General features: G+C 51.5%; 2 protein-coding genes across 5 annotated transcripts; one reads left to right on the top strand and one right to left on the bottom strand.

Moving 5' to 3' along the window:
* Window positions 1-285: 285 nt before the first annotated feature.
* On the top strand, window positions 286-22,663 carry PPP2R5D (protein phosphatase 2 regulatory subunit B'delta; the record flags this gene model as incomplete). Of its 4 annotated transcripts, none has more annotated exons than XM_084228421.1 (16): window positions 286-535; window positions 5,043-5,120; window positions 18,003-18,207; window positions 18,463-18,662; window positions 18,743-18,853; window positions 18,980-19,072; window positions 19,761-19,891; window positions 20,025-20,084; window positions 20,192-20,300; window positions 20,498-20,551; window positions 20,818-20,988; window positions 21,094-21,221; window positions 21,844-21,945; window positions 22,041-22,113; window positions 22,257-22,373; window positions 22,526-22,663. In XM_084228421.1, 16 exons carry the CDS (start codon window positions 509-511, stop codon window positions 22,661-22,663), a joined length of 1,797 nt encoding a protein of 598 aa, XP_084084547.1. The 4 variants fall into 4 exon arrangements, with proteins under 4 accessions (XP_084084547.1, XP_084084549.1, XP_084084550.1 ...); XM_084228423.1 differs by having other exon boundaries at window positions 509-535; window positions 18,009-18,207; XM_084228424.1 differs by having other exon boundaries at window positions 509-535; window positions 18,003-18,134; window positions 18,486-18,662.
* Window positions 22,664-23,646: 983 nt separating this feature from the next.
* On the bottom strand, window positions 23,647-25,243 carry MEA1 (male-enhanced antigen 1). Its single transcript, XM_084256654.1, has 4 exons — window positions 25,233-25,243; window positions 24,469-24,749; window positions 24,278-24,380; window positions 23,647-23,985 (listed from the first exon to the last, which is right to left on the bottom strand). Exons 2-4 carry the CDS (start codon window positions 24,736-24,738, stop codon window positions 23,834-23,836), a joined length of 525 nt encoding a protein of 174 aa, XP_084112780.1. The 5' UTR covers window positions 24,739-24,749; window positions 25,233-25,243; the 3' UTR covers window positions 23,647-23,833.
* Between the last annotated feature and the right edge of the window lie 653 nt (window positions 25,244-25,896).

Genomic DNA, 25,896 nt, shown 5'->3' with positions numbered 1-25,896 from the left:
TGACGCCGAAAGGTATTCCTCATTTCACGGCTCCTTCCTTCCCCTCGGACTGGGCGGAGTGGCAGAATGGAAAGAGAACGAGAACCACTTTAGAGCTGGGTTCCAAAGGAAGCGAAGAATGGCCGAGGCGGACGCACACCGACTTCGGAGTGCGGCAGTCGGGGCTGGGCTTCGGCTTCCCTCACCCCCGCCTCTTTGGCTGAGCTCGACCCACTTTAGGGCGGGACCTCCCGCTTCAGCCAATCCTGGACGCCGAACCCTGGCGGTTTGTACTCTTCCCTTCCAATGAGAAAAAAGGGAAGCTGCTTGGCTCCAATAGCCAATCCGAGGAGGCGGCGCCTGGTTGTCAGGCAGGTTAGGAGGAGTTCGGGCCAATTGGAGGCGCAGACACCGCTCGACCCGGGCGCAGCGCGCAGGCGGTGGCGAACAGACGCCGAGCGGGCCGAGTGCGGCCGAGCCGGAGCAGGAGCGGGGCCACAGGAGCTGGGCCGGGTCCGGACGGGCCGAGATGCCCTATAAACTGAAGAAGGAGAAGGTGAGCGTGGCCTTTACCCCCGCACCTCTGCGTTGGGGCCTGCGTGGAGCTCTGGGAGGGGCCCGAGCCAGGCCCGGGACAACCCCAGACTGACCCTCCCGTCCGGCCCCTGCAGGACTCCCGGGGCCAGCCCTCCGCCCCCGCTGCTGCTTGCACCCCCAACCTGTGCCGCAGCTCGGAGAGCTCCCTCACCTTGCCCGGGATAGAGTCGCTCCACATACATCTTCCTCCGCTCCTCCCTCCTTCTACCGCCCCGGCCCAGGGTAACCTGCTCCCTCGAGATCTGCCCTACTCCCAGGTCACTCCCCTGCGCCCTCCACCCCACTCTCCCATCCCCCATCCGTTTGGGACAGACCCTTGTCTGAGACCGCACCTTTCTCCAGTGCTGCCCCCTTCCCTTCCTCTTCTCGCCCGCTTGGGCCTGGGCCTGAGGCGGCTGTCGCCACTGTCCCCCACAGCCCCTTCTCCCTGCCCGCCAAGCTCCCTGACCTAGAACAGCTCTGCTTTCTCTCTCCACCAGATCTGGCCTAGGCCCCTCCCTCTAGTTCTTCCTTCACACACAAACTTGTAAGCCCTTCCTGACTGAGCCCTTCCTTCTGCTGATGGAACCTCAGAACGTCAGTGCAGGAAGGGACTTCCCAGCGCTTCCAGTGCTATCCCTCATGGTACAGATGAGGAGACTGAGGCCCCCACAGGGAAAGGGACTTGGCCAAGGTCACACAGCCTGCTGGAGGCCCAGCTGCAACATCAGATCTTCGACTTAAATGCCTCTTCTGCTCCAAAGCCTCCTCTAACTGCTGGTCCTAAATCACTCACCTTTCCTGGTCTGAGCAGGCTCCTCCCCTTTTTCCTAATCTTGGGATAGTCTTTGCATCTTCCTCTTTTTTGCATCCATGCTGAATTTCTGTCTTTCTGCACACTATTCTCAAATTGGGGATCTGTCCTAACTGTCAGAATAGTTTTCCTTCTTACCCCAGAGGTCAGGTACCTTAGCCTCTGTCATAGTGTCCTGATACAGGCGACTTCTTGACATTGCCTTCTTTCACCCTTCTCTTCTACCTCTATACTGCCTTCCCCTGTTCCACATCCCTGCCTTTCTCTCCCCTCTGTTTCCTGCTGTTGCTGAGGTCTGACTCAGAGGTGTAGTTCCTTTGAGGTACAGACTCACACAGAGGATGCTAGGATACCAGTTCCAGCCTCCCCCAGCTTCTCCTCCCCTAGGGATGGCCCCTGGTGGGGGGGGGGCTGGCTTTGGCCAGGTGTTCTGCTCACCTGCTTTACCACCCCAGAGTGGTCTTGCTTTCATTTGTCCTCCGATTGACTAGGATGCTAGACTACAATCCCTGACCTTATCTATTAGTCTCTTTCCCTGGAGCTATGGGAGATTTAGCAGACCGCTCTGACTCTTTGTTGTCCCCATAACTTCTCAGGACCTGAGCATAAGGTCGGTGATGGTACACCAGACACTGACCCTCCTGGGACACACAACCTGCTGATCTGGGCAGGGTTGTGTGTGCCCCACTCAGGCCCTGTTCTTGGGGAGTGAGCATGTAGGAGTAGCTTGGACAACTTAGCCATAGACGATGCCCATGCGGTCAGCCACACCAGGCACTAGAGGACCCCTTCCAGGAGTGAGGAATGGCATGGAATTCAGGGGTAACTGCTGAGGTCCCCACCATCTATGGTTTTTAGTCCTATCCACAGAAGCCTTTCTCTACTAGGTGACTTGAGAAGAAAGAAATTCTTCAGTAGACTTGCTGAGACTATGGGCGTGAGTATTTGGAAGGACTACAGTGCGTGGAGCCGGGTCTATTTGATCCCCTTTAAGTTTTAACTTGCTGCTTTTGATTTCCAGTTGCATTTGGCCTCCTTACATGGTTGTCAGGTCTTGAGGGGGAGGCAGGTGATGATGTGACTGAGGCTTGCCTGAATGGTGTAGGAGCAGAGAGGAGGGGTGGGTGGAGAATCACCTCTCCCCTTTTCTGCTTCATCTCTTCGGGTCCCAATCCTGGCCACCTTGCCCTGACTCCTCTCTATAGCCTTCCCTGAATCCTTGGTTGGGAATTCACTGGCCCTCCTCCTCTGGATTTGCACAACTCTTGGCAGGTCACTTGTGTTCCCTTGGATCGGAATTAACTGTGGACAAGTCTTTTCTTTTTCCCTGAGATAATAATTAAGCTCCATTTTGGTGTGACTTCTCCTTTGCACACAGTAGGCCTCCATGCCTAGGCACTGAGTTATTCCCCTGGGGAAATTTGAATTCCCTCCTCTTTCCTCCTTTCTGGGACTGATTCCTTTAGGCACCTGGGTGAGGTGCTCTCTCCCACTTTCTTCTTGTAAATAATAATACTAACTTTGACTGACAGAAACATTCTAATGTGCCAGACACTTTGCTAAAGGGAATTAGGTACTCTGATTGTCCTCATTTTTATAGACGAGGATACTGAGGCTCAGAGAGACTAGTTAACTTGCCTGTGACGAGCTAGCAAGTAAGAGTTAGCCTGGAACACAGGCCTGGCTCCAAACCACGGTGCCTTGCAGCACTGGCCTGCTGGACTGGGCTGAAGTGTGTGCACTTCACCTGTTCTGCAGGAGCCAGAGAGCAAGAGTGGTGAGCCAGGTCTCCCCACGCCCACACACACCCACACACACCAAAGCAGCTGGGATCTCTGTAGGCACATTCCTTGAGAGCTCTGTCTGAGTGCTGTCGGGTGGGTGGAGAATTAAAACAAAGAATAAGGAGCTTATGATCAGGTAGACAGATGATGGTTCTGCTTTGTCCAGGAGCCCACATCTGGGGTGTGTGCAGATAGATAGTCCCCTCAGTGTTGTGTCATGCCTGCATCCCCTCCTCTTCCTTTCTACCCCATGCTGTGAGTCACTCCTGGCCCCTTGGCAAGGGTCAGCGTGGCCAGCCTGGTCCGTAGGCAGTGGGAGAAAAGCAAGGCCTTTCCCCTGTGTCACTGCTTGGCCCTGCTCCCCACACCTGGGAATGACTTTCTTCCTCCCCACCCCCAGGGAGCCTTCCCCCCACTGCAGCCCACACAGAGCTCTCATCTCCTGAGAATCATTTTGCCCCTGTAGTCACAATCATTTGATTTAACACTTCTCATTTCAAGGGCCTCAGTGCTATTGAGTTGCAGAATCTCTGAGCCGAAAGTGATTTCCAAGGTCCTCCAATTGGCGATTTAAGACTTGAATCCCTTCTGCAACATGCCTTAGAGGAGGCATGAATGTTCCTCTGCTTGGATGCTCTCAGGGTTGGGGAGCTTGTGGCCTCACTAGGTGACGGTTTCTGTGTAGCTGCTCTGGGAGAAAATTCTTCCTTGTTTAGAGCCTCAGCCAGTCTTCCTGGCCCTTCAGCCCATGGCTCTTGGCCTCTGGGTCTAGAGAACAAGTTGCATCTGTAGTCCACACGGCAGCCCTTCGTTTATTTGTAAAGATCCCTCTTCCCCACCCTCCCCAGCCCCCATAACTCCTCCCTTCCATTGTTAACTATCCCAGTTCCTGCAGCTGTTGCTCTTGGGACTGGCCTTTGACTCTACTCCCAGTAAGGATTGTATTTCCCCTGAAGAAAAACTAGGATTTTCTTTGTCCCTCTCAAAGTCTGATGCTCAGGACTGGACTAGATCCTCCAGAATGGTCCCATCAGTGCCAAGGACAAGGACCCGGGGCGCTTCCATGTGCCACAGTACCACGACACAAGGATGATTTGTGGGCAGCTTGCCGTCAGACCTAAATCCTCAAGTCATTTTCACATATTCCCCAACCTGTCCCTGTGCAGTTGCTTTTTTTGGCCCAAAGCATAGGAAGGGATGCTGGGCAAGCCAGGGCTCTGAGCCAACTGCCAGCTCCCCAAGGGGAACTTCAGACTAGTGCTCACTCTTTGAAATAGTTCAGTCCCTCAGCTTGTCCCTGGCTGTGCTGTCCACCCAGATGTTCTTGGGGCAACTTCTAAATCTGGTAGTATCCCTGGGCCTCAACTGATGCCAGTAGCACCCGCTAGTCTGGCGTTATTTGTGATATTCCAAATAATGTCTCCAGGTCTTTCCAGATAGCCTTGGGAGGAGAGTGGTGACCACCTCCCTCCCTCATGAGACCCTTAGTACCCCTCTGCCCTGTAGCCAGAAGCCAGTCACCAGTTCACTCTGTGTTTTTTCCTTAACTCTCCTCATCCTAGTTCTTACTTGACAGAACCTCTCCCAGGCCCTAAGGCCCTAACTTATCCACCTGCTTAGAAGGGAAAGAGCATTATCAGGCTTAATTAGTGTTAGGGATGTCTTCCTAACCCCTCCATACACGCACCCCCCACACAAACACTGACTCTCCCTTTGTATACAACAGCCCTTCCCTACCCTTGGGCTAGGTCCAAAGTAGGTGCTTCTTGGTTTTAATTGACTGATTGATTCACTTGGATAGAGGATAATTACAAAGACCTGAGTGCCCCAGAGGAGACCTCTCCCTTCCCCTGGCATCTGCTAACTCTACCTCCATCTTCTCCCTTCAGGAGCCCCCCAAGCTTGCCAAAGGCACAGCCAAGCCCAGCAGCGCGGGCAAGGATGGTGGAGGCGAAAGTACTGAGGAGGTAATGAACATGGGCACTTTCCCAGTTGTGGTGTACGCCCCAAGTCCTTTCAATTTAATGGCTAGTGGAGCAAGGAAGCCCGGGCCAGATGTTATTTGTGCAAAGGAAGGCTGCTTCTGCTGTCTGGGAGGGACCCAGGTGGCTCATCCAGAATGCCCTTGTGCGGGCTTTCCCTCTGCCTCGGGTAGACCAAATACGCTCTCCTGTTCTTCAGACTCCCTGGTGACCCCTGTGAAAGTCATTTCTCTGACTAAGCCTTCTATAACTTAGAGGGCTACGAATTCCTTAGTTCTTAGGGCAGAAAGCTAGGGATATTGGATCCTGGGGAGAAGGGAAAAAGTATATGGCTGCCCAGGTAGGTGACAAATGACTTCTGCCTGACTCTGGTGGGCCAGGAGGTAGGGAGAGACTGGTGTCCCTCCATCAGGCAGGGCTGACTCCACTGCCCTTAGTCCCTGCTGAAAGACAGTCTTAAGCAAAGGTCAGTGCAGTGATCTAGGGCTATAAGGCAATAAATGGCAAGTAGAAGGAGCACTGGAGGGTGTAAGGACCTAAGGAAGTCCAGGGTATGCATGTGCAGGTTGGGCGTGTGTACAGTGGCACGCTGGGACTTTGAGTGGGCTTGTGGACATGCTGAACACACATCTGTATTACCTGGAAGTGGATGCTCCCTGGTGCTGCCATAAGCCCTGCCGTATTAAACTGTCTGGAGGAGTGGAGAAAAGCAAGCAGACCTCTCCAATTATGGGCAGGTCTTGTGGCTTTGTGGGGGAGAAAAGATCAATTAACAAGTGCTTGGGATTTCGATTTTTCTGGGCACTTCTGGTTCCTATCACCTTTCAAGAGATCAAGCACTGTTCACACTTGTAACCATCATTTTATAATGATTGGAAAAAGTAGACAGGGTAGTTTTCCCCCATTTTGCAGACAAGGTTGTTGAGGTAAATCTCTCCTTCCTTGGCACTTACACAGTCATCTGGTCAAGTCTCCAGGGTAGCCCTTAGCACTCGAGGTAGCATTGTGTCCCCATATGCGTCCATATGCGTTTCTCCCCACCACACTGACTCAGGGAAGGAGCTGGGTGTGACTTCGAATGTGCGCTTGGCTCAGAGGAGATCAGCAGTAAATGCTTCTGTGGACACTCCCCTTGGGCGCAGGCTCCCCTTCAGGAATGGTGACATCTGGGAGACCCACAGGGAAGGTGGCTAGGAGCCGAAAACTGACATTCAGAGAAGCAAGAGTGACTTAGAAACAGGGCTTAAAGGGACAGAAAGGAAATAGGGGCCTGTTCCTGCCTTTTGCCTGATTAATGCCTACTTGTTCAGCTGCTAGATTGGATTGGCATTTCTGTAAAGTAGCCTTCTTGACTCGTGCCCCCCGCCCCAGGGTGGTCAGGGCCCCTTCTGTGTACTCTGCAGCCTCCCATAGTGCACCACAGCGGCACTTAGCCGGAGCTGTCGTCAGATAGTGCATGTAAATGCCCTGGGTGTTGGGTGTCTCCTGTGTTAGAATGTGGGCTCCTGAGGCTCTCTTCAACACGGAGGGGCCAAGTGCCCTGGAGGCGCCCGTGCTTGGATGCTTTCGGAGTGAATACGTGAACAAGGGAACGAATAAGCCAACCCCAAATAAGAGCTGGCAGGAACCTTTGAATCTAAACCTGTCATTTTGCAGATGGGAAAATGAAGACTCAAACAAGTTAAGAAATAGGCTGAGACCAACGGCTAGCATTTTTGTGCTGCCTTCCTGGACGGTCTGTTTAGGGCAGTGGTCCATCTCCAGCCCTCTGGAAAAGGAATATTGAGTCCGCTTTGTGGTCTGTGCTGTGAAACACTGCTCAGGACTCACCTGTAGGAGGCGAGCTGCAGGGATTTTGCGCTGTGACTTTCTAGAAACACACCCATATGGTCCTAGGCAGAGAGATGGTGGAAAAGTTAGGGGCCAGGCTATGTCGCTCAAGTCATCAAAAACTGTTTTGCACAGTGCTTCCCTTGCCCGTTTTCCAGAATTTGGGCCTCATCCAGCCAATCGTGTCCCATGTCAGGCACTCTCCAGAGCCCGTCCCACTCGATCTGAGTGCTGCCCTGAAGCAGGCAGTGTTCCTTCTCCGGAGCAGGTGCTCATGCGCTGGATTCCTAGGGCAGTCTTTACAAACTGCCACACAAATTGAGCAGCTTAAAATAACAGAAATTTATTCCTGCACAGTTGTGGTGGCCAGAAGTCTGAAATCAAGGTGTGCGTGGGCCATATCCCCCTGAGATGCAGGGAAGAATCTGTTCCATGCTGCTCTCCTAGTTTCCGATGACATTCAACAGACCTGGGCATTCCTTATCTGGTCCTGCGTCACTCCGGTCTCTGCCTCCATCTTCACATGGAGTTCTCCTGTGTCCAAATTTCCCTCTTCTTTTATTTATTTATTTAGTAGAAGAACTGGGGTACAGGCTGGAAGTGTGGGGGGTGAGAGGATTCACCAGAGACAGAGTGGGGAACAGAACAAGTGGATTGACTGAAAACACTGCTGAGGGGAGCAGCGGGCGAGATAGGAGAAGTCTGCTCGCCATGTGGGTATCTCCACAGCCGGCAGGGATTGAACTCATGCTGCAGAGGCAGTGGACAACTTCACAGCACTGCGTTCAACTGCCTGCACCACCAGGGAGGCCCAGAACAGGTAGATTGACTGAAATACACTGCTGAGGGGAGCAGCAGGCGAGACAGGAGAGGTGTACTATGCCTTATGTGGGTCAGCTCCGTGGCTGGGGATCAAACTGACACATGGCAGTGATAGCGCTGAGACTTAACCCCTAGGACACCAATCATTGCATTTGGGGCCCACCCTACTCCAGTAGGGCCTCCTTTTAACTTGATTATAGCTGCAAAAATTCAATTTCCAATTAAGGTCACATTCACAGTTGCTGGATCAGTGTGAATTTGGGGGAGTGAGTTTTGACACTGTTCAACCCAATAGATTGTCCTGGGCACTGTGCTTAAGTTCTTTGCTTATACTTAATCTTTTAATTGTCTCATTCAATCTTCACAACACTCCTTTAAGGTCATTCTGCAGTTGTCATCATTCCCATTTCATAGGTGACACTGAGGATTAGAGGTGTTAAATAGCTTTTACTTCACGAGTAAAGAGCAGGCTTGAATTCAGCCTAGGACTCCAGACTTGGGTCTCCTGTGTGCTTAAGGACATAATAATGCTGGCTGGGAGATCCTAGAAAAGTCTTAAAACAGAAAGGGGCCTTAGGAGATTAGGAGTCACAGTGACCTGTCACGGTAGCAAAGGTCTTTTCTGGTCTGTCTTTGAAAAAAGCAGTCCCATGGGCCTCCCTGGTGGCACAAGGGATTAAGCGTCAGCACAGTGAAGCTATCCACAGCTACTGCAGTTCGATCCCCAGCCAAGGAAGTGACACAGCAACAGACCCCTCCTGTCTCGCCCGCTGTTCCCCTCGGCAGTGTATTTCAGTCAGTCTGCCTGTTCTGCTCCCCACTATGTCTTTGGTGAATCCTCTCACACACACACACACACACACACACACACCCCACACACACCTCTGGTCTGTACCCCAGTTCTTGTGTGCATAAATAAATAAATCTTTAAAAAAAAAAAAAAGAAAAGAAAAAAGCAGCCCCATGCCGTGGTTGTGCCCTCTCCTGCTTTCTGGGAGTAGGGACAGAGAGAGGGAAGGAGTTACCCAGTTTCCCCCATTTCATCTGGTCTTCCCTATAGCTTGAGTTGGTACATTTCTGGCCTGATCAGTCTTCTACAAAAATCCTCAGTTGACATCTCACTGTTTACAAGTTAAAATCCAAGCTCGACCTCTCAACCCTTCCGAGCTGGCCGCACCCTGCTCTTCTAGCACCTCTCCTGATTTCTTGCCACACTGGGTTTCCCATCTTTAGATAGCCCTTTATTTTTGTTTAGATTGATTTATTTATGCATACAAGAGCTGGGGTACAGGCCAGAGGTGTAGGGGGTGAGAGAATTCACCAGAGACAGAGTGGGGAACAGAACAGGCAGACTGACTGAAATACACTGCTGAGGGGAGCAGCAGGAGAGTCAGGAGAGGTCTTCTGTGCCATGTGGGTAGCTCCCTGGCCAGCAGGGGATCGAACTCCTGCTACAGTGGCTGCGGACAGCTTAATAGACTGCATCTTTTTTTTTATAAGATTTATTTTATTTATTTATACAAGAACTGGGGTACAGGCCAGATTTGCGGGAGGGTGAGAAGATTCACCAGAGACAGAGCGGGGAACAGAACAGGCAGACTGATGAAATGCACTGTTGAGGGGAGCAGCGGGCGAGGCAGGAAAGGTCTGCCACGCCATGTGAGATTCTCGCTGGCAGGCCGGGATGGAATGCACTCTGCAGAGGCTGTGGACAGCTTCACAGTGTGGCGCTCAACTGCCTGCGCCACCTGGGGAGGCTCAGCAGACTGCATCTTAACCCCTTGCACCACCAGAAAGACCCTGATAGCCCTTTAATGGCTCAGGGCTCCTCTTGATGCAGTTTCATTGGCCTGGATTGCTTTCTGTTTCTCTTCTCCCCCTCCACCCTTTTTTTTTTTTCCTATTAAGCTCATGTTTTTCCTTTGAGAACCAAATCAAAAGTTGCCTCTTCTGGCATATCTTCCCTAATTCTTCTGACAGCTAGGTAGAACTCTAGATGCAGTATAGGAGAGAACGCCCCTGTCATTTGGGGGGAGTTAAACTAAAATGATCTCTATTCAGCTAATTCATTATGCAAGAGCTGAGACATTAATCTTTGCATTTTTCACTGCTTTTTATCTTATGGTGCTTTCTTTAGCGCTGAATTACATTTCTATCTCCCCTGTGCTTCATTATTTGGTATGATTAGTAATGGCGGCTGTGTTAAGATTGGATTAGAGCAGGATTTGTGCAGAATAGGCAAGTTTATTTGCCTGAGTGTGAGCATGGTCCTTAAATGCAAAATGCCACTTGGTTGCTGGCGGCCCAAACCTGGAAAGGCTTCTGGGTGTTTAGATCCTGTTGAGAGTTTAGAAGTGGGAGGTGAAGGTGCTTCAGACCAAGGAGATGGCTTCTCGAGAGTCTCAGAAGCGGGACCAGGCAAGACGGCAGGGAAGCAGGGGTGGAGGGCAGCTTGCTATCATCATTACCCCTCCTTGCTCAGATGACTGCAGAAGGCGTCTGGGGACTCATCTGCCTCCCTCTTCCAGCGCAGGTGAGTGGAGGAGAAGTTAGAAGCTGGAAGGGTGAACAGAACAGGCAATGGATATCTCACCGAGGCTGGCAGCCGGGGGCTTTGCAGGCTGGACCAGCTGTCTCTTAGATGCTTCTTATGTCTGAGCCAATGGTCCTTCTAAAACCAGGGCGGCCTAATGGGGTGGGGCTGGAGCGGGCCACTCCAGCCTGCAATAACATAATCCTATGAGGAAGGGACCTTAGGCATTGACTCATTGGGTGGTGGTTTGTTTGTGTGTGTGTGTGTGTGTGTGTGTGTTTAATTTTGGTTTGTAGTCTGCAACTCTGTGTTCTCTTGAAACCTTACTTGGAGAATAGTTGGGAAACCACTGATCTAGTCCAACTCCCTCCTCCTTGTTAGCAGGGAAAAGTCAGGTCTTGCTTTCCCCTATCTAGCAGAGAATGCCTCCTTTCCCTGGATGTCCCCTCAGTACTTGTTTTAGGGAGGTGCAGGGCAGGATGGAGAAAGACATGTTCTCCCTCAGTCTTGTTCCTCAGCTGTCACTGAGTCCTTCACCCTAGTATCACTCATGCTGCTCTCTCCTACTGCATTCCTGCCCCTGCCCAGTGGTCTGTTCTAATGGTTCCCAAGTTGGGACAGGAAGGGCCTGACCCTGACCCCTGGTCAAACAACCAACCAAATATTCATGGAATGCCTGTTAGGTGCCAGTACCTTGGGGACCCAGAAGGGTACAAGTCAAAGTCCTCAATTTAAGAGACTTGCTGCCTAGTGGGGCAGATGACACATGAACAGACTGACGGGAGGCGTAGCTAGAGATGATCACAGAGCCAGTGGAATAGGGAAGAGTGCCAGGGGGTCAGGACGTCAGGGTGAGGCCAGGACACCCAAGGACTTCAGAGACCTGAGAAGCTTTTTAGAAGAAGGTGGGACTGAGGATGGTTTTGAAAGATGCAGTGCTTTCTTGGGTTCCCCCTTTTAAAACAACGATGAGGGAGGGCCTCTCTGGTGACACAAGTGGTTAAGACGCAACCTGTGACGCTATCACCAACCTCTGCAGCATGAGTGCAATCCCCGGCCAGGGAGCTACCCACATGGTGCAGCAGACCTCTCCTGTCCCCCTGCTGTTCCCCTCAGCAGTGTATTTCAGTCAGTCTGCCTGTTCTGTTCCCTGCTCTGTCTCTGGTGAATCCTCTCACCCTCTGCACCTCTGGCCTGTACCCCAGCTCTTGTATGCATGAATAAATAAATCTTAAAAAAATAAAATAAAACAAGGATGATAGTAGATTCTAAGGAACATTTAAGGTGAACTAGCTTCAGGAATTTCCAGCCTGCATTCCTACAATTCAGGGATAAGGAAATCATCATCATGGAAGATTCTACTAAAACACTTCTGTGTGTCATATACTGTCAATTTAAATCTAACTCTGAGAGGTAGGGAAACTCTCGTCATCCCCATTTTAGAGATGAGGAAACTGAGGCACAGAGAAGCTCTCTGACTTTCTGGAGCTTACTCAAGGTGGAAGTCAAATCCAGGCCATCTGGCTCAGGTCTGTGCTCTTGACCACTAACAAAACTCCACAGATAGGACGATTTGGTTCCTATAATAGGTAAGTGGAGGCTTGAAACAGGGGAGAGTCTGATGTACTCCAAGCTCTAGCTCCCCCAGCTTCTGTTTCTCTCCCTTTCTTCTCCTGTTGAGGTGAGATTCATCCGCTATATGCAGGAGGAGAGACGCCAGGTGCCTTGCACTGTGTAAGCAAAATCACATCGGCTGGCCACAGGAGAGAGACGTGTGGTGGCTGCTCTTGCCCTAACTTCCTTGCCCACCCCTAGTCAGACTGGCCAAGGAGAAGGCAAGATAGATGGCCAAGGTGGTAACAGGCACACTGGATCCACAGGCCTGCCCCAGCCTGGATACAGGCTGATCTTCTCTGATCCCCCTCACCTCACACGAGGTCAGTCACAAGCTCCATAGAATCTTTTTTTTTTTTTAAATTCAGATACAAAGATAAAACTATCAGTCACACTATAAATTGGGGGAGGGAGAGGGTCCAAAACAGGAGGGAAGAGCACAAGCATCTATGGTGATGGTTCACAGGTGTCTTGATGGTGGTAATTTTATGGGGACAACACTCGAGAGGAAAAATCAAACATTGTACAGAAAAGAACAGCAACGTGTACAAAAAAATAATCCAGATACAACATGCGCATGCAAAGCATAAAACCTCTGTCTCCCTCTTATCCCAGAGGATTTCAAATTTCTCCCATTCTTATGGTAAGGAGTCCGAGTTTGGGGAGGGGACTGGAGAGGTAAGGACAGCTTTTCCTATGGTGGGGTCCCCTGGTTGGATGTGGCCTCACTCTTCCAGCCCTCCTGAGTCTCCAAGTCAGGGCATGTGCTGTCCTGTGGCCCAGCCGCTCCTTTCCCAACAGGGTGTTATTACCTGGACTGTTGAAGTAGCTTTCGGTAGACGGTCTTGCAAGCACCTGTATTTAGGCTTCTGAAAAGGGCCTTTAAGGTGCTATGCTGCCTATGTCTGGGAGGAGGTAAAGGGGTTACCTTTAAAAATTAGCTCTTTCAAAAAAGAAACTTCTCTGAAGAGGAAATGCAAATGGCCAACAGGCATGTGAAAAAATGTTCAACATCACTTGTCATCAGGGAAATGCAAATCAAAACTACCATGAGATACCATCTTACACCAGTGAGAATGGCACATATTAAAAAAAGTAGCAACAACAAATGTTGGCGAGGGTGTGGAGAAAAAGGAACTCTCCTGCATTGTTGGTGGGAGTGCAAACTGGTCCAACCACTATGGAGAGCTGTATGGAGATTTCTGGACCTACTAAACATAGAGCTTCCATATGATCCAGCAATTCCACTCCTAGGTATTTACCCAAAGGACACAGAAACATCAATTCCAAAGAACACCTGCACCCCTATGTTTATAGCAACACTTTACAATAGCTAAGCTTTGGAAACAGCCCAAATGCCCAAAAATAGATGACTGGATCAAGAAGATGTGGTACATATATACCATGGAATATTACTCAGCATTCAAAAAAGATAAACACATGCAGTTTGCAGCAACATGGATGGAGCTGGAAGGGATCATGCTCAGCGAAATAAGTCAGAAAGAAAAAGAAAAATACCGGATGGTCTCACTCATAGCAGGAATCTAGAAACCTAAATAAGAGACCAGGAAAAAGACTAATCAATGCAAAGTAATAATCAAAATCAACAAGCAACTATAAACCAGAGACACCCTAAGGGGGGGATTAGGGAGGGGCAGGGAGAGGAAGAACTAGAGTCCAAATAAGGGGGGGGGGTGCAGTTGTATGGGGAATATAACCAAAATGAAAATGCATACATTTACATTGTACAAAGATGAAAAATGATATAAGAATTATATAAAATAAAATATTTAAAAAAACAGTTGAATAAAGAAATTGTGATACATTCAAAAAAAATTAAAAAAAAAATAAAAATTAGCTCTTTCAGGCCTTCCTGGTGGTACAGGGGTCAAAGACACCGTACTATCAAGCTGTCTGCAGCCCCTACAGCACGAGTTTGATCCCCAGGCAGGGAGCAGCCCACATGGCGCAATAGACCTCTCCTGTCTTGCCCGCTGCTCCCCTCAACAGTGTATTTCAGTAGATCTGCCTATTCTGTTTCCCACTCTTTCTGGTGAATCCTCTCAACCCCCACACCTCTGGTCTACACCCCAGTTCTTGTATGCATAAATAAATAATTTTTTTTTTAAGATTGATTTATTTATTTACACAAGCACTGGGTACAGTCAGAAGCATGGGAGGGTGAGAGAATTCACCAGAGCCAGAGGGGAGAGCATAGCAGGCAGACTGATGAAATACACTGCTGAGGGGAGCAGTGGGCAGCAGGAGAGGTCTGTACGCCATGTGGGACCCTTGCCCACAGCCGGGGACTGAACCGGCGTTACAGAGGCTGCGGGCAGCCTCGCAACCCAGCGCTCAACCGCTGCGCCACGGGGAGGCCCAGTAAATAAATCTTTTTTTAAAAAATTAGCTCTTTCTCCCATTGTAGACAATTTAGTCACCTTTCATTCCATTACCACAGGAGCGCATCATTACACAATGCTTGACTTGCTCTTGTTCTTCCCTTTATTATTTTTTCAATTTATTTTATTTATTTATGCATACAAGAACTGGGGTATAGACCAGAGATGCAGGGGAGGGAGGGTGAGAAGATTCACCAAGGACAGAGTGGGGAACAGAACAGGCAGATCTACTGAAATACACTGCTGAGGGGAGCAGCAGGCAAGACAGGAGAGGCCTGCTGTGCCATGTGGGTAGCTCCCTGGCCAGGTATCAAACTCCTGCTGCAGTGGCTGCCCAGTGGATGCCAATAGCTTGATAACTCAAGTGCTTAGACTATAACCCCTGCGCCACCAGGGAGACCCCTTGTTCTTTCCTTTTCTTAACTAAGTTTTGGGTTGTGTGCTTGTGTTTTAATATGGCTGACTTATTTTGCATATGCAGTTTATCCTTGTTTAACTTAGCATAGGCAGCAATTTTGTCCCATTACATGGTTTTGGACTTTCTGTTGGGTTTTATTAAAATTTTTTTATCAGCATAATGTACTTCTTTCAGTCAGTCAGATAGTACGTATGGACTTGCAATGAAATGGGCAGCTGCAGCCCTTCTCCTATTGCTCTGGGGTCACCCTTGCAACTCTTAACTCTTTTCTTTTTTCCTTTTATCAATTTTTAAATTTTTTTATATTGTTGTTCATACTGTTACAGTGTTTGATTTCTCCCCTCAGGTGTAGTCCCCAAATATACCCACCTCCACATCACCCATGAGCCACCACCTTGGTCCCTTATGCTCTTCCCACCCATGTTTTGATCCTACTCCCTCCTTTCCCCCTGCTTTAAACCTCAGATCTATGCAACTCTTAACTCTTTCCTTACAGATTGACTCCTGAATTTCATAGTAGGATTCTTTGACAGCTTTAAACATTTCTTTTGAGATACTATCTGTTGACTTCCTGCTGTGAAACATTAAGGTCTCAGAGTCTTCCACCTCCATCAGCTGTCTCCCCTCCATCAGATGTCTCCCAAAATACTTATAACCAGTTTTGGGTAAATTATTAAGACTGTGTAAATATTTTTCACAGCTGAACTTTCTATGATTACATTTAGTGCACAGTTTTTGTAAACATAATTTTAACTCCATAATATTCCACTTATTTATTTGCTGTTCTAAATATGGCATGCTGCACAGACTCTTTTTTTAATATTTAGGATAGAAGCTGTGTTTCTAGCAGCTAAACTACTGAGAGACATTGGAATGAATTTCTTTAACTTTTATCTTTAACTTTTTTTTAAGATTTTTTTTTTTTTTTTTAAGATTTATTTATTGGGCCTCCCCGGTGGCGCAGCGGTTGAGCGCTGGGTTGCGAAGCTGCCCGCGGCCTCTGCAGCGCCAGTTCGATCCCCGGCTGCTCCCCGGCCACCGGAGGAGGGTCCCACATGGCGTGCAGACCTCTCCTGCCGCCCGCTGCTCCCCTCAGCAGTGTACTTCGGTCCTTCTTTTTTTTTTTTTTTTTAATAGAGGCATGTTTTATTTATTTATTTGTTTGTTTATACATGCACTGGGTACAGTCAGAAGCGCGGGAGGGTGAGAGAATTCACCAGAGCCAGAGCGGGGAGCAGAGCAGGCAGAAGGACCGAAGTACACCGCTGAGGGGAGCAGCGGGCGGCAGGAGAGGTCTGCGCACCATGTGGGACCCTCCTCCGGTGGCTGGGGAGCAGCCGGGGATCGAACCGGCACGGCAGAGGCCGCGGGCAGCCTCGCAACCCAGCGCTCAACTGCTGCGCCACCAGGGAAGCCCGTACTTCGGTCCTTCTGCCTGCTCTGCTCCCTGCTCTGGCTCTGGTGAATTCTCTCACCCTCCTGCGCTTCTGACTATACCCAGTGCATGTATAAACAAACAAACAAATAAATAATAAATATTTATTTATTTATTTACACAAGCACTGGGTACAGTCAGAAGCGCGGGAGGGTGAGAGAATTCACCAGAGCCAGAGTAGGGAGCAGAACAGGCAGAAGGACCGAAGTACACTGCTGAGGGAGCAGCAGGTGGCAGGAGAGGTCTGCGCACCATGTGGGACCCTCACCCGGTGGCCGGGGATTGAACCGGCGCTGCAGAGGTTGTAGGCAGCTTTGCAACCCAGCGCTCAACCGCTGAGCCACCAGGGATGCCCTTTTTTAAGATTGTTTAAAAAGATTTATTTATTTATGCACACAAGAACTGGGGTACAAGCCAGAAGTGTGGGAGGTGAGAGGATTCATCAGAGACAGAGTGGGGAGCAGAACAGGCAGACTGACTGAAATACACTGCTGAGGGGAGCAGTGGGCGAGACAGGAGAGGTCTGCTGCGCCATGTGGGTCAGCTCCCTGGCCGGCTGGGAATCTGGGGCTTGAACTCTGCAGTGGCTGTGGATAGCTTCATAGGTTGCATCTTAACCCCTTGCACCACCAGGGAGGCCCTGTCTTTAACTTTTAATTGATGAGTGGTCATACATTTAGTAAGTAGGTTCAGTAATCTTTGGTGTACTGTTTAATGAATTTTTACATTTGTTCATGCTGTGAATCCCCTCCCAGATGTAGTCAAGACATAGAATGTTTCCATTACTCAGAAGGTTCCTCAGCCCCTTCTTAGTCAATAACTATACCTTACTGCCACCAGCACTGCCATCTCTGCCCTAGGAAGAAAGCCACTTGCCTGCCTTCTGTCACTATCAGTCCGTCAGTTAGTTTTGCCTATTTAGGAACTAGATTGAATATATTTTTTTAATTGAAATAACATTGGTTTATAGCACTATATAGGTTTCAGGTGTCCAGCATTATAAATCAACACCTGTATATACTATGTTATGCCACCAAGTCTAGTTTCCATCCTACACCAAACAATGGTCCCCTTTTATGCAATTTACCCTCCTGCTTCCCCTCTGGTAATCACTGTTTTGTTGTTATTGTCTAAGGGCTTGTTTTTGTTGTTTTTTTAATTCTTTTTTTTAAAGCTTTATTTATTTATGCATACAAGAATTGGGTACCGACCAGAGGTGCGGGGGTGGGGGGTGCAGGGAGGCGAGAGGATTCACCAGAGACAGAGTGGGGAACAGAACAGGCAGATTGACCAAAGTACACTGCTGAGGGGAGCAGCGGGTGAGTAAGGAGAGGTCTGCTGTGCCATGTGGGTAGCTCCCTGGTCTGGGATCAAACTCATGCTGCAGAGGCTGTGGATAGCTTCATAGTACTAAGACTTAACCCTTGTGCCACCAGGGAGGCCCTTGTTTTTGTTTTGTTCTTTCATTTATTTTGTTTCATCTCCTATGAGTGAAATCATATGGTGTTCTCCTAAAACCCTCTAGGTCCATCCATGTCGCCACAAGTGGCAGGATTTCATTTTATCACTGAATAGTAGTAATGAATGAGTATTTGGGAAGCTCCTGATGCACAGGCAACAGGCGTCGCTTTGTGAGATATGCCTTCTTGGCCACTCTCTCCAGGGGTTGCTGTAGCTCCTTCAGGGCAGGAGACAGCTACTCTCCGCCCAGGCCTGTGTGGGCACAAACAGACTAGGGGATTGTGGGTGGCTCAGGCCCGGGTGGAAGGTCTGTCTCGGGGAGTGGACTTCAACAAGTCACTTGTTTGACCAGGCCCAGCCCCCGCCCCAGCCCCCGCCCCAGTCTCAGACACCATCATCCAACAAGCGGCCCAGCAACAGCACGCCGCCCCCCACGCAGCTCAGCAAGATCAAGTACTCAGGGGGACCCCAGATTGTCAAAAAGGAACGCCGGCAAAGCTCTTCCCGCTTCAACCTCAGCAAGAACCGCGAGTTACAGAAGCTTCCTGCCCTGAAAGGTACTTGAAAAAATTCTCAGGGGCTGGTGCACCAGGCCTTGAGGACAGTGGGCATTATTGGAGTAGAAATCTGGGGTACTTTGGGGTGATGGGAGCTTTAGCGAAAGTGAGGGGATATTTCACTGGGGCTGAGGTACCCAGGTAACAGGGTGGCAGCAGGAGAAATAGGGGAAGGCCCTGTAAGGTGAGTAGGGTATAGTATGAAAGGACTGGTGAAGAGAACTTGACTTTTGAGCCTCCCCCTCCACCCTCCAGATTCACCAACCCAAGAGCGGGAGGAGCTGTTTATCCAGAAGCTACGCCAGTGCTGTGTCCTCTTTGACTTTGTGTCAGATCCACTCAGTGACCTCAAATTCAAGGAGGTGAAGCGGGCAGGACTCAACGAAATGGTGGAGTATATCACCCATAGCCGTGATGTTGTCACCGAGGCCATTTACCCTGAGGCTGTCACCATGGTGGGCACAGGGAAAGCGGGCAGGAGTGGGGGGCTTTGGAGAAGCCTGGATAGAGCACTAACCTGGGTGCCACCCCTCAGTTTTCTGTGAACCTCTTCCGGACGCTGCCACCTTCATCAAATCCCACCGGGGCCGAATTTGACCCAGAGGAAGATGAGCCCACCCTGGAAGCTGCCTGGCCACATCTTCAGGTACCAGGGAAAGGGCGCAGGTTGGCTGTGGCTGTAGGGAATGGGGCATTCTGAGCCCTGCAGCAAAGGGGTATCTCCCAGTCCTTGGGGACACCTCCCAAAGTGGATGCGCCTTTCCTTCCACAGCTCGTGTATGAGTTTTTCTTACGTTTCCTTGAGTCTCCTGATTTCCAGCCAAACATAGCCAAGAAGTACATTGACCAGAAGTTTGTTCTTGCTGTGAGTCCTTGAGGTTCTTCTTCCGTTTTCTTCTACTCCATGAACATTAACCCCAGTCCCCTTACTCCAGTACCAGCGCTTTCTTTTTTTTTAAAGATTTATTTATTTATGCATACTGGGGAGAACTGGGGTATAGGCCAGAGATGCAGGGGGGTGAGAGGATTCACCAGAGACAGAGTGGGGAACAGAACAGGCAGACTGACCAAAATACACTGCTGAGGGGAGCAGCGGGCGAGTCAGGAGAGGTCTGCTGCACCATGTGGGTAGCTCCCACATGGCTGGGATCAAACTTGTGCCACAGTGGCTGCGGATAGCTTTATAGGTTGTGTCTTAACCCCTTGTGCCACCAGGGAGGCCAGTGTAACAGCTCTTTCTTTGGATGCTGAATATATTCAGTGGTGTCATATGAGGAAACTTTAGGGGATTAAATGAACCCATTCTGCCCGTAAGGAGCTTCCAGCATAATGGAAGGAAAAAAAAAAGCAACACACTGGATATGCAAACATGCATCCAGAGGTGGTATCCAGACAGCATTTTGAGGGGAGTGGTATAATAGAATCACTCTTTCCTGAGGCTAGTGCCCAGGCCCCTTCTCCATGGGACCTCTGAGTTTCCCTGGCCAGAATCCTGTGTTACCCCAGTCTCAGCCTCCTGTTCATTTGCCACCTCTCCTCCTGCCTGCTCCCAGCTCCTGGACCTATTTGACAGTGAGGATCCTCGAGAGCGGGACTTCCTCAAGACTATCTTGCATCGCATCTATGGCAAGTTTTTGGGCCTCCGAGCTTATATCCGTAGACAGATCAACCACATCTTCTACAGGTGAGGGCAGGAGTCCAGGCTTAGGAGTCAGGCAAGCCCCTGCTAAGGTGGTGTGGGACAAGGGAGTGGGGGTGCTCAGCAGAATACTGGTGGGACATCAGAGGTTATCAGGAGAGGCTTTTTCTTCTCTCAGGTTCATCTATGAGACAGAGCATCACAATGGGATTGCCGAGCTCCTAGAGATCCTGGGCAGGTGAGAAGTGGGGTACGGCACAGAGGACTGAAAATGGTTGGGATGAGTGGGGCATTGAGCTTGGACCTTTGACCCTTTGGTCCTCACAAACTTTCCTTAACTCCCAGCATCATCAATGGCTTTGCCTTGCCCCTTAAGGAAGAGCACAAGATGTTCCTTATTCGTGTCTTGCTTCCCCTTCATAAGGTCAAGTCCCTGAGTGTTTACCACCCTCAGGTGAGCTGGCTGCTTCTGATGACCCCCCACTCTGGCAGCAGAGGGAGGGAGGGAGGTATTCCAGCTGGGAGCGGGTGGCAGAGGGATCAGATCGGAGAACCCCTCCATTTCCATTTTGGGGTCTTGCTTCATCACTGACCTCCCTGAGACCCACTGAACCCTGCACTTCTCCTCCTTTTTACCTCAACCTTTTGCAGCTGGCATACTGCGTGGTACAATTCCTGGAGAAGGAGAGCAGTCTGACTGAGCCGGTAATTCCCCTTCTGGGCCCCAGGGTCCACCTCTTCCTGGTGCTGTAAGCTCAGGAAGGAAGTGGCCTGACAGGTGACGTGGTTTCCTCCGAAGAAGCAAACCTACATACACCTAGGAAACAGGTCCAAGGCAGAGGAATAGGAACAGTTAGCTGAGGCCGCTCAAACTGTAGCCACCAGGTTTGGGGAGGGAGGGCAGGAAAGGTGCCTGGAGAACCAGGCAGGTGTTGAGTGAGTGAGACTTTAACCCCATGTCCTCCTCACAGGTGATTGTAGGACTTCTCAAATTCTGGCCCAAGACCCACAGCCCCAAAGAGGTGATGTTCCTGAATGAACTAGAGGAGATTCTGGATGTCATTGAACCTTCAGAGTTCAGCAAAGTGATGGAACCACTCTTCCGCCAGCTTGCCAAGTGTGTCTCCAGCCCCCATTTCCAGGTGAGACCCACCTCCAGCACATCCCAGCCTATGCCTCCCAGAAACTGAGGAGGGTCTGCAGCAAAGCAAGCCGCGGCCTCGCTGAGTCCCGCCTGTCCCCACCAGGTGGCAGAGCGTGCTCTCTATTACTGGAACAACGAGTACATCATGAGCCTGATAAGTGACAATGCTGCCCGAGTCCTCCCCATCATGTTCCCTGCACTCTACAGGAACTCCAAGAGCCACTGGAACAAGTAGGGGCTCGGGTGGGCTTGGGTGGTAGGGATTTGCTTTTGGGACTTATGAGGGTCTCACCCGGTCACTCAGCAAGTGGGGCTGGTGCCCGCTGCACGCTGATAGGACCTTAAAGAGGCAGAAGCTATCTATATGAGAGGGCCCCAGCAGAGCAATGGCCTGCACTACATCTTTTCTTGCAGTCAGATATTCTGCAGCTTTGGAGACTTGATTCCATGCTGTGAGAAGCTGGTATGAGCCTCTTAGCGTATGTGCTGAATCCCTGTGTTGTACAGAGGCTTTCCTGCTAAAAGCAGGTGCACTATGGTGTAGATGCAGTCCATCAAGTTGCTGAGGCCATGAGTGGGGGCTGGAGAATGGGTAGGAAGTGGTGGGAAGCAGGTAGGAGGGGTGGGGCAAGGAAGGACTGGTGGACCAATATTTGTAAAGACCCTAAAATGCCAACCTTAAATCACATGACTTGGCCAGAGAGATGAGTTTACACTGTGCAGAGGTGTGTGAAGTGGGGTAGTAAATGAGAAAGCTTTTAGCAGAGATAACCGCCTACGAGACAGCAAGGTGGTGTTCTGGCACTAGGAGCAGGCTCTGGCTTCCTACACCTCATCTTTCTTCTTGGGGCAGGACAATCCATGGACTTATCTACAATGCCCTGAAGCTCTTTATGGAGATGAATCAGAAGCTGTTTGATGATTGCACACAACAGTACAAGGCAGAGAAGCAGAAGTGAGTATCTCTCCACTTGGGGGACTTTCATCTTTCCTCAGCAGCCTCCTTGGCTTCTCTCAAGCCTACCCCCAACCCTGTCTGTGCTCCTTTAGGGGCCGGTTCCGAATGAAGGAAAGAGAAGAGATGTGGCAAAAGATAGAGGAGCTGGCCCGACTTAATCCCCAGGTGAGGTTTTTTTGCTGCCACCCTGAACCAAGGGGCCCATCTTGGGCTTGGGGAGGGTGTGTTTGAGGAGGAACATGAAGCAGGCAGGTTCACAAATTCCCGGTGTGGCACTCACTCATGCGCCTGCCTACTTTCCTTCTCAGTATCCCATGTTCCGAGCACCTCCACCACTGCCTCCTGTGTACTCGATGGAGACAGAGACCCCCACGGCAGAGGACATCCAACTTCTGAAGAGAACAGTGGAGACAGAGGCCGTGCAGGTGGGAGGGCATGGAGGGAGGGGGGGCCAGAAATCAAAGACAGCTCTGGAAGGGAGAGAAGACAGGAGCAGCAGAATCAAATAAGGGGAGGAGACAAAAGAACTGCTTGGAAGTTGGTTGCCACGTCTTGCCTACTCCCTGTCCACACACAGATGCTGAAAGACATGAAGAAGGAGAAAGTGCTGCTTCGGCGGAAGTCAGAGCTGCCCCAGGATGTGTACACCATCAAAGCACTGGAGGCACATAAGCGGGCAGAGGAGTTCCTAACTGCCAGCCAGGAGGCTCTCTGACCCCCTCACCTTCCCACCACAGGGCCACAGCCCATTCAGCCCTGGGACGCTGCCCCGCCCTCCACCCTCTGCTCCCCACTGGCTGAATTGGGGCAAGGCAGTGTCTCTCAAGCTACTCTAGGGAGAGGATGCGGGCATGTGAAGCAGGGACTCCCCCGTCCCTCTTCTCCCTAAAATGTGTTCCTCGCCTCCCTGTGGCTAGTACAGACAGGCTGAGCACTGAGATGCTCAGTATTCAGACAACTTGGGGATGCCTGTCCCCCTCCTGCTCCTAACCCTACGGCTACCTGAGGCTGCTGAGAAATACACAAGGAATACATACGCTCCTCTTCTCTTCCCTTCATCCCCATTTGAACTCTAGGCATCTCCTCTCCCTCCCCTGAGAGGTACATAGGGAGCAGCAGGAGATGATCTTCACCAAAGTTACGTCAAGCCCCACTGGCCCCTGGAATGAGGAGGCCAACCCCCAACAGCACAAATAGGCCCCCAGCCACAGCAGTGTGCAGGCTGATGGGTTGTATTATTTCCTCTTACCCCCAGCCTGACCAAGACGCCAAGAGGCCAAACGGAGAAAAGTATAACCATGGACAATAGGTGATGGATATTGTAGGGCCCTGACGGACCGGAGAAGGGAAGGAACGAACACCTTACCCTGTGCCCCCTCTTTAGTGAGCAGCAGCCCCAGGATCACAGACATAGAAGGGACCACCCTGGGGCTGATTGCTTTCCTGTGCTGTTGGTTCCCAAAGCTAGGAGAAAAGAAGCAGGGAGTGATGCCCCAAGCATGGTTCCCCCCAACACCTATTTATTTCTCTGTGCTGATGCTGGGAAGGCCAGCCCTTACTTGTTCCTTTCAGACACCCTGGATTGGGGCAAGGGGCTGAGGAGGGCCACACCCAGGTTCCAGGGGCACAGGCAGTACAGCTTTTGGCTGTGTACATAGGGTGCTTTATTCTCCACAGAGTGATACATGCTACGGTGGGTTGGGCTTGGGCCAATGTCCCCATATGTACAGAAATGAATAAAGTGGGTCTCTGAGAAGAAGTCTGATTTGCCTTGATGTGGAAAGGGAGATGGGAGGATGGAGATACATATGACAACCAGGGGTGTGTTCAGTCCTGTGCTGGTTCCGGCCTGGAATGCAGGGAGATAAGGCAGCTCTCAGGGTGGTCACTTCCACGCAGGGGTTGCCTGCCGGGCTTGGAGGGCCTTCTGCACCACATCTTCCCACTGGGCATCTGATATCTCCCGAGCCCAGGCAGGCACCCCTGGCGCAGGCAGGCTTACTCCAGCCATCGTCCTCTTCACCAGCTCTACATGTTCTGAAATCATAGCCAGAGACCAGTCAAAGGATAGAAATAATCGAACCAGCTACCCTCAGTCCTCAGAGGAGCCCATCACCCTCAGGCTAGCACGGTTCATCTAGTTATTTCTAGGCAAACCTGCCAGTCCCTAAGTCTAGCAGATTACCGTTTCACCTGAATTCTTAAATCTGCAAAACCTCAGCTTAAAATTAACTGTTTTCGGAAAAGGGTGTTCTTCTGTGATTCCGGCTCTTTTAGTCCGTTCCTTTCCTCCGTAATTATTCCAGAATGAAAGACTGATCTGTTATACCTGGGTCCATGGGAATAGAGCTGTGGTTGCTGAATGCTGTAGCTCCCTCTTCATCTTCATCCTCACTCTCTAATGGTGGGTCTGGCAAATGAAGCCCCAGAGCCTGCTGAGCCAGAGAAGATAGTTTAGGGGCAGCCCCTTCAAGGATCCCACCTTCACCTACACAAGAACAGTGCTTGTCTCCACCATACCTGGATCCTATCCTGGATATCAGCAACTACATCTTCTCCATCCCCCACTGGCGCCAGCTCCACCTCTTCTTGTTCAGGATCTTGGTTCAAGGGCTGGTAGGAGTAGCCAGCTGGGCCTGCCCCGTTTTCCTCCTGCTCTTCTTCAGGCTCCTCACTGCTCCAATCCCCAGTGCCTTCTGTAGGGCCTTGTTGCGGCCCTAGTTCCTCAGTGTGATTGGGGAAGATACGCTCAGGGCCCATGGTGTCTCCTCCTAGAACTACTGCTGCCATCCGGGCAGGGGCTGCAAAAACAAGGAGGCAGGACAAGTACTGGATGAAATAAGGTCCCCTCTCAGCCTCTCATTCAGCTCCTCGTAGTGTCTTGCATCTACAAATCACTTCAACGCGCCCAAGCTTCCTGCACTGCACCCCACTCCATCCCAGCCTCTCCAGTGTGGGCCCCCCACCTAAGTATGCTCTTAACTAGCACCAAGGCCCACCCCACTTGCTCCGCCAATTCTTAAACAACAGCCCAACCGGGGCCCAAATGTCACCCCGTCCAGAATCCTGCTCCCCAACCCCCCAGGCCTGACTTGGGAACTTCGGGTAGCCAAACAGGCTGCCTCGAGCCAGGCGTACCCGCCCCTTCCCCCCCCCCGGGGGTCCCCTCTATACCGCCTGACAGCGCCCTTCAGGCCCCAGATGCTTCCCTCCAAGGGCCCCAGCTGCGATGTCTCCCAGCCGCCCCCACCGAGTCTCGGCGCCGCGGTCGCCTCGCGCCTCACCCGCTCGGAGCCCGCCGCGGAACCCGCACCTCCACTTCCGGCCGGGCAGGACGCGCCGGGCTCCCGGCCGCCGGCCCCGCCCGCGCCGCGCCGGACGCCCGAGGCCCGAGGCCCGCCCCTCGCGCCCTCGCCCTCCCCGCGCGGACGGCCGAGGACTACATTACCCGGTAACCCCCGCCATTTTTTGACAATCGCCTGCTGACGCGCAGAGCCCCGTGCGGGCCCTGCCCACTCCGCCGCCCCTCACAGCCCCTCCGCGCCCCGCGGACTACAAGTCCCGGGAGGCCCCGGGGACGGCGCCGGGGCACGTGCGCCCGCAGCCCGCCGGAAGGACCGCGGCCGCCGTGTTTATCTCGTTGGGTATCGGGGCGTCAGTTGGCTGCAACGGGTTCCAGCCTGCAGGCAGCGCGAGGAGCCGCGGCCCCGCCCCGGCCCGGCCCGGCCTGGCAGGTAGCCCGGGAAGGCCTGGGGCACCGGGAAAATTGGAGGGGCTGGGGACGCCCTTTCCTGGCGTGGGGGGGAGGGGCCTGAGGGATGGGGTGGGGGTGGGGGGAGCACCGGGAGCACCGAGGGCGAGGAGCGCGTTCGTGGGGAAGACGGGCCGGGGGAGGATGGTGAGGAAGCGGGTGAGCGGACCTGCTGCTGGAGGGACGCTGGAAGGACT

The sequence above is a fragment of the Talpa europaea genome, assembly GCF_964194135.1.
Source record: "Talpa europaea genome assembly, chromosome: 2".
Taxonomy (NCBI): Eukaryota; Metazoa; Chordata; class Mammalia; order Eulipotyphla; family Talpidae; genus Talpa; species Talpa europaea.
This window is presented reverse-complemented; position numbering and strand designations above follow the sequence as displayed.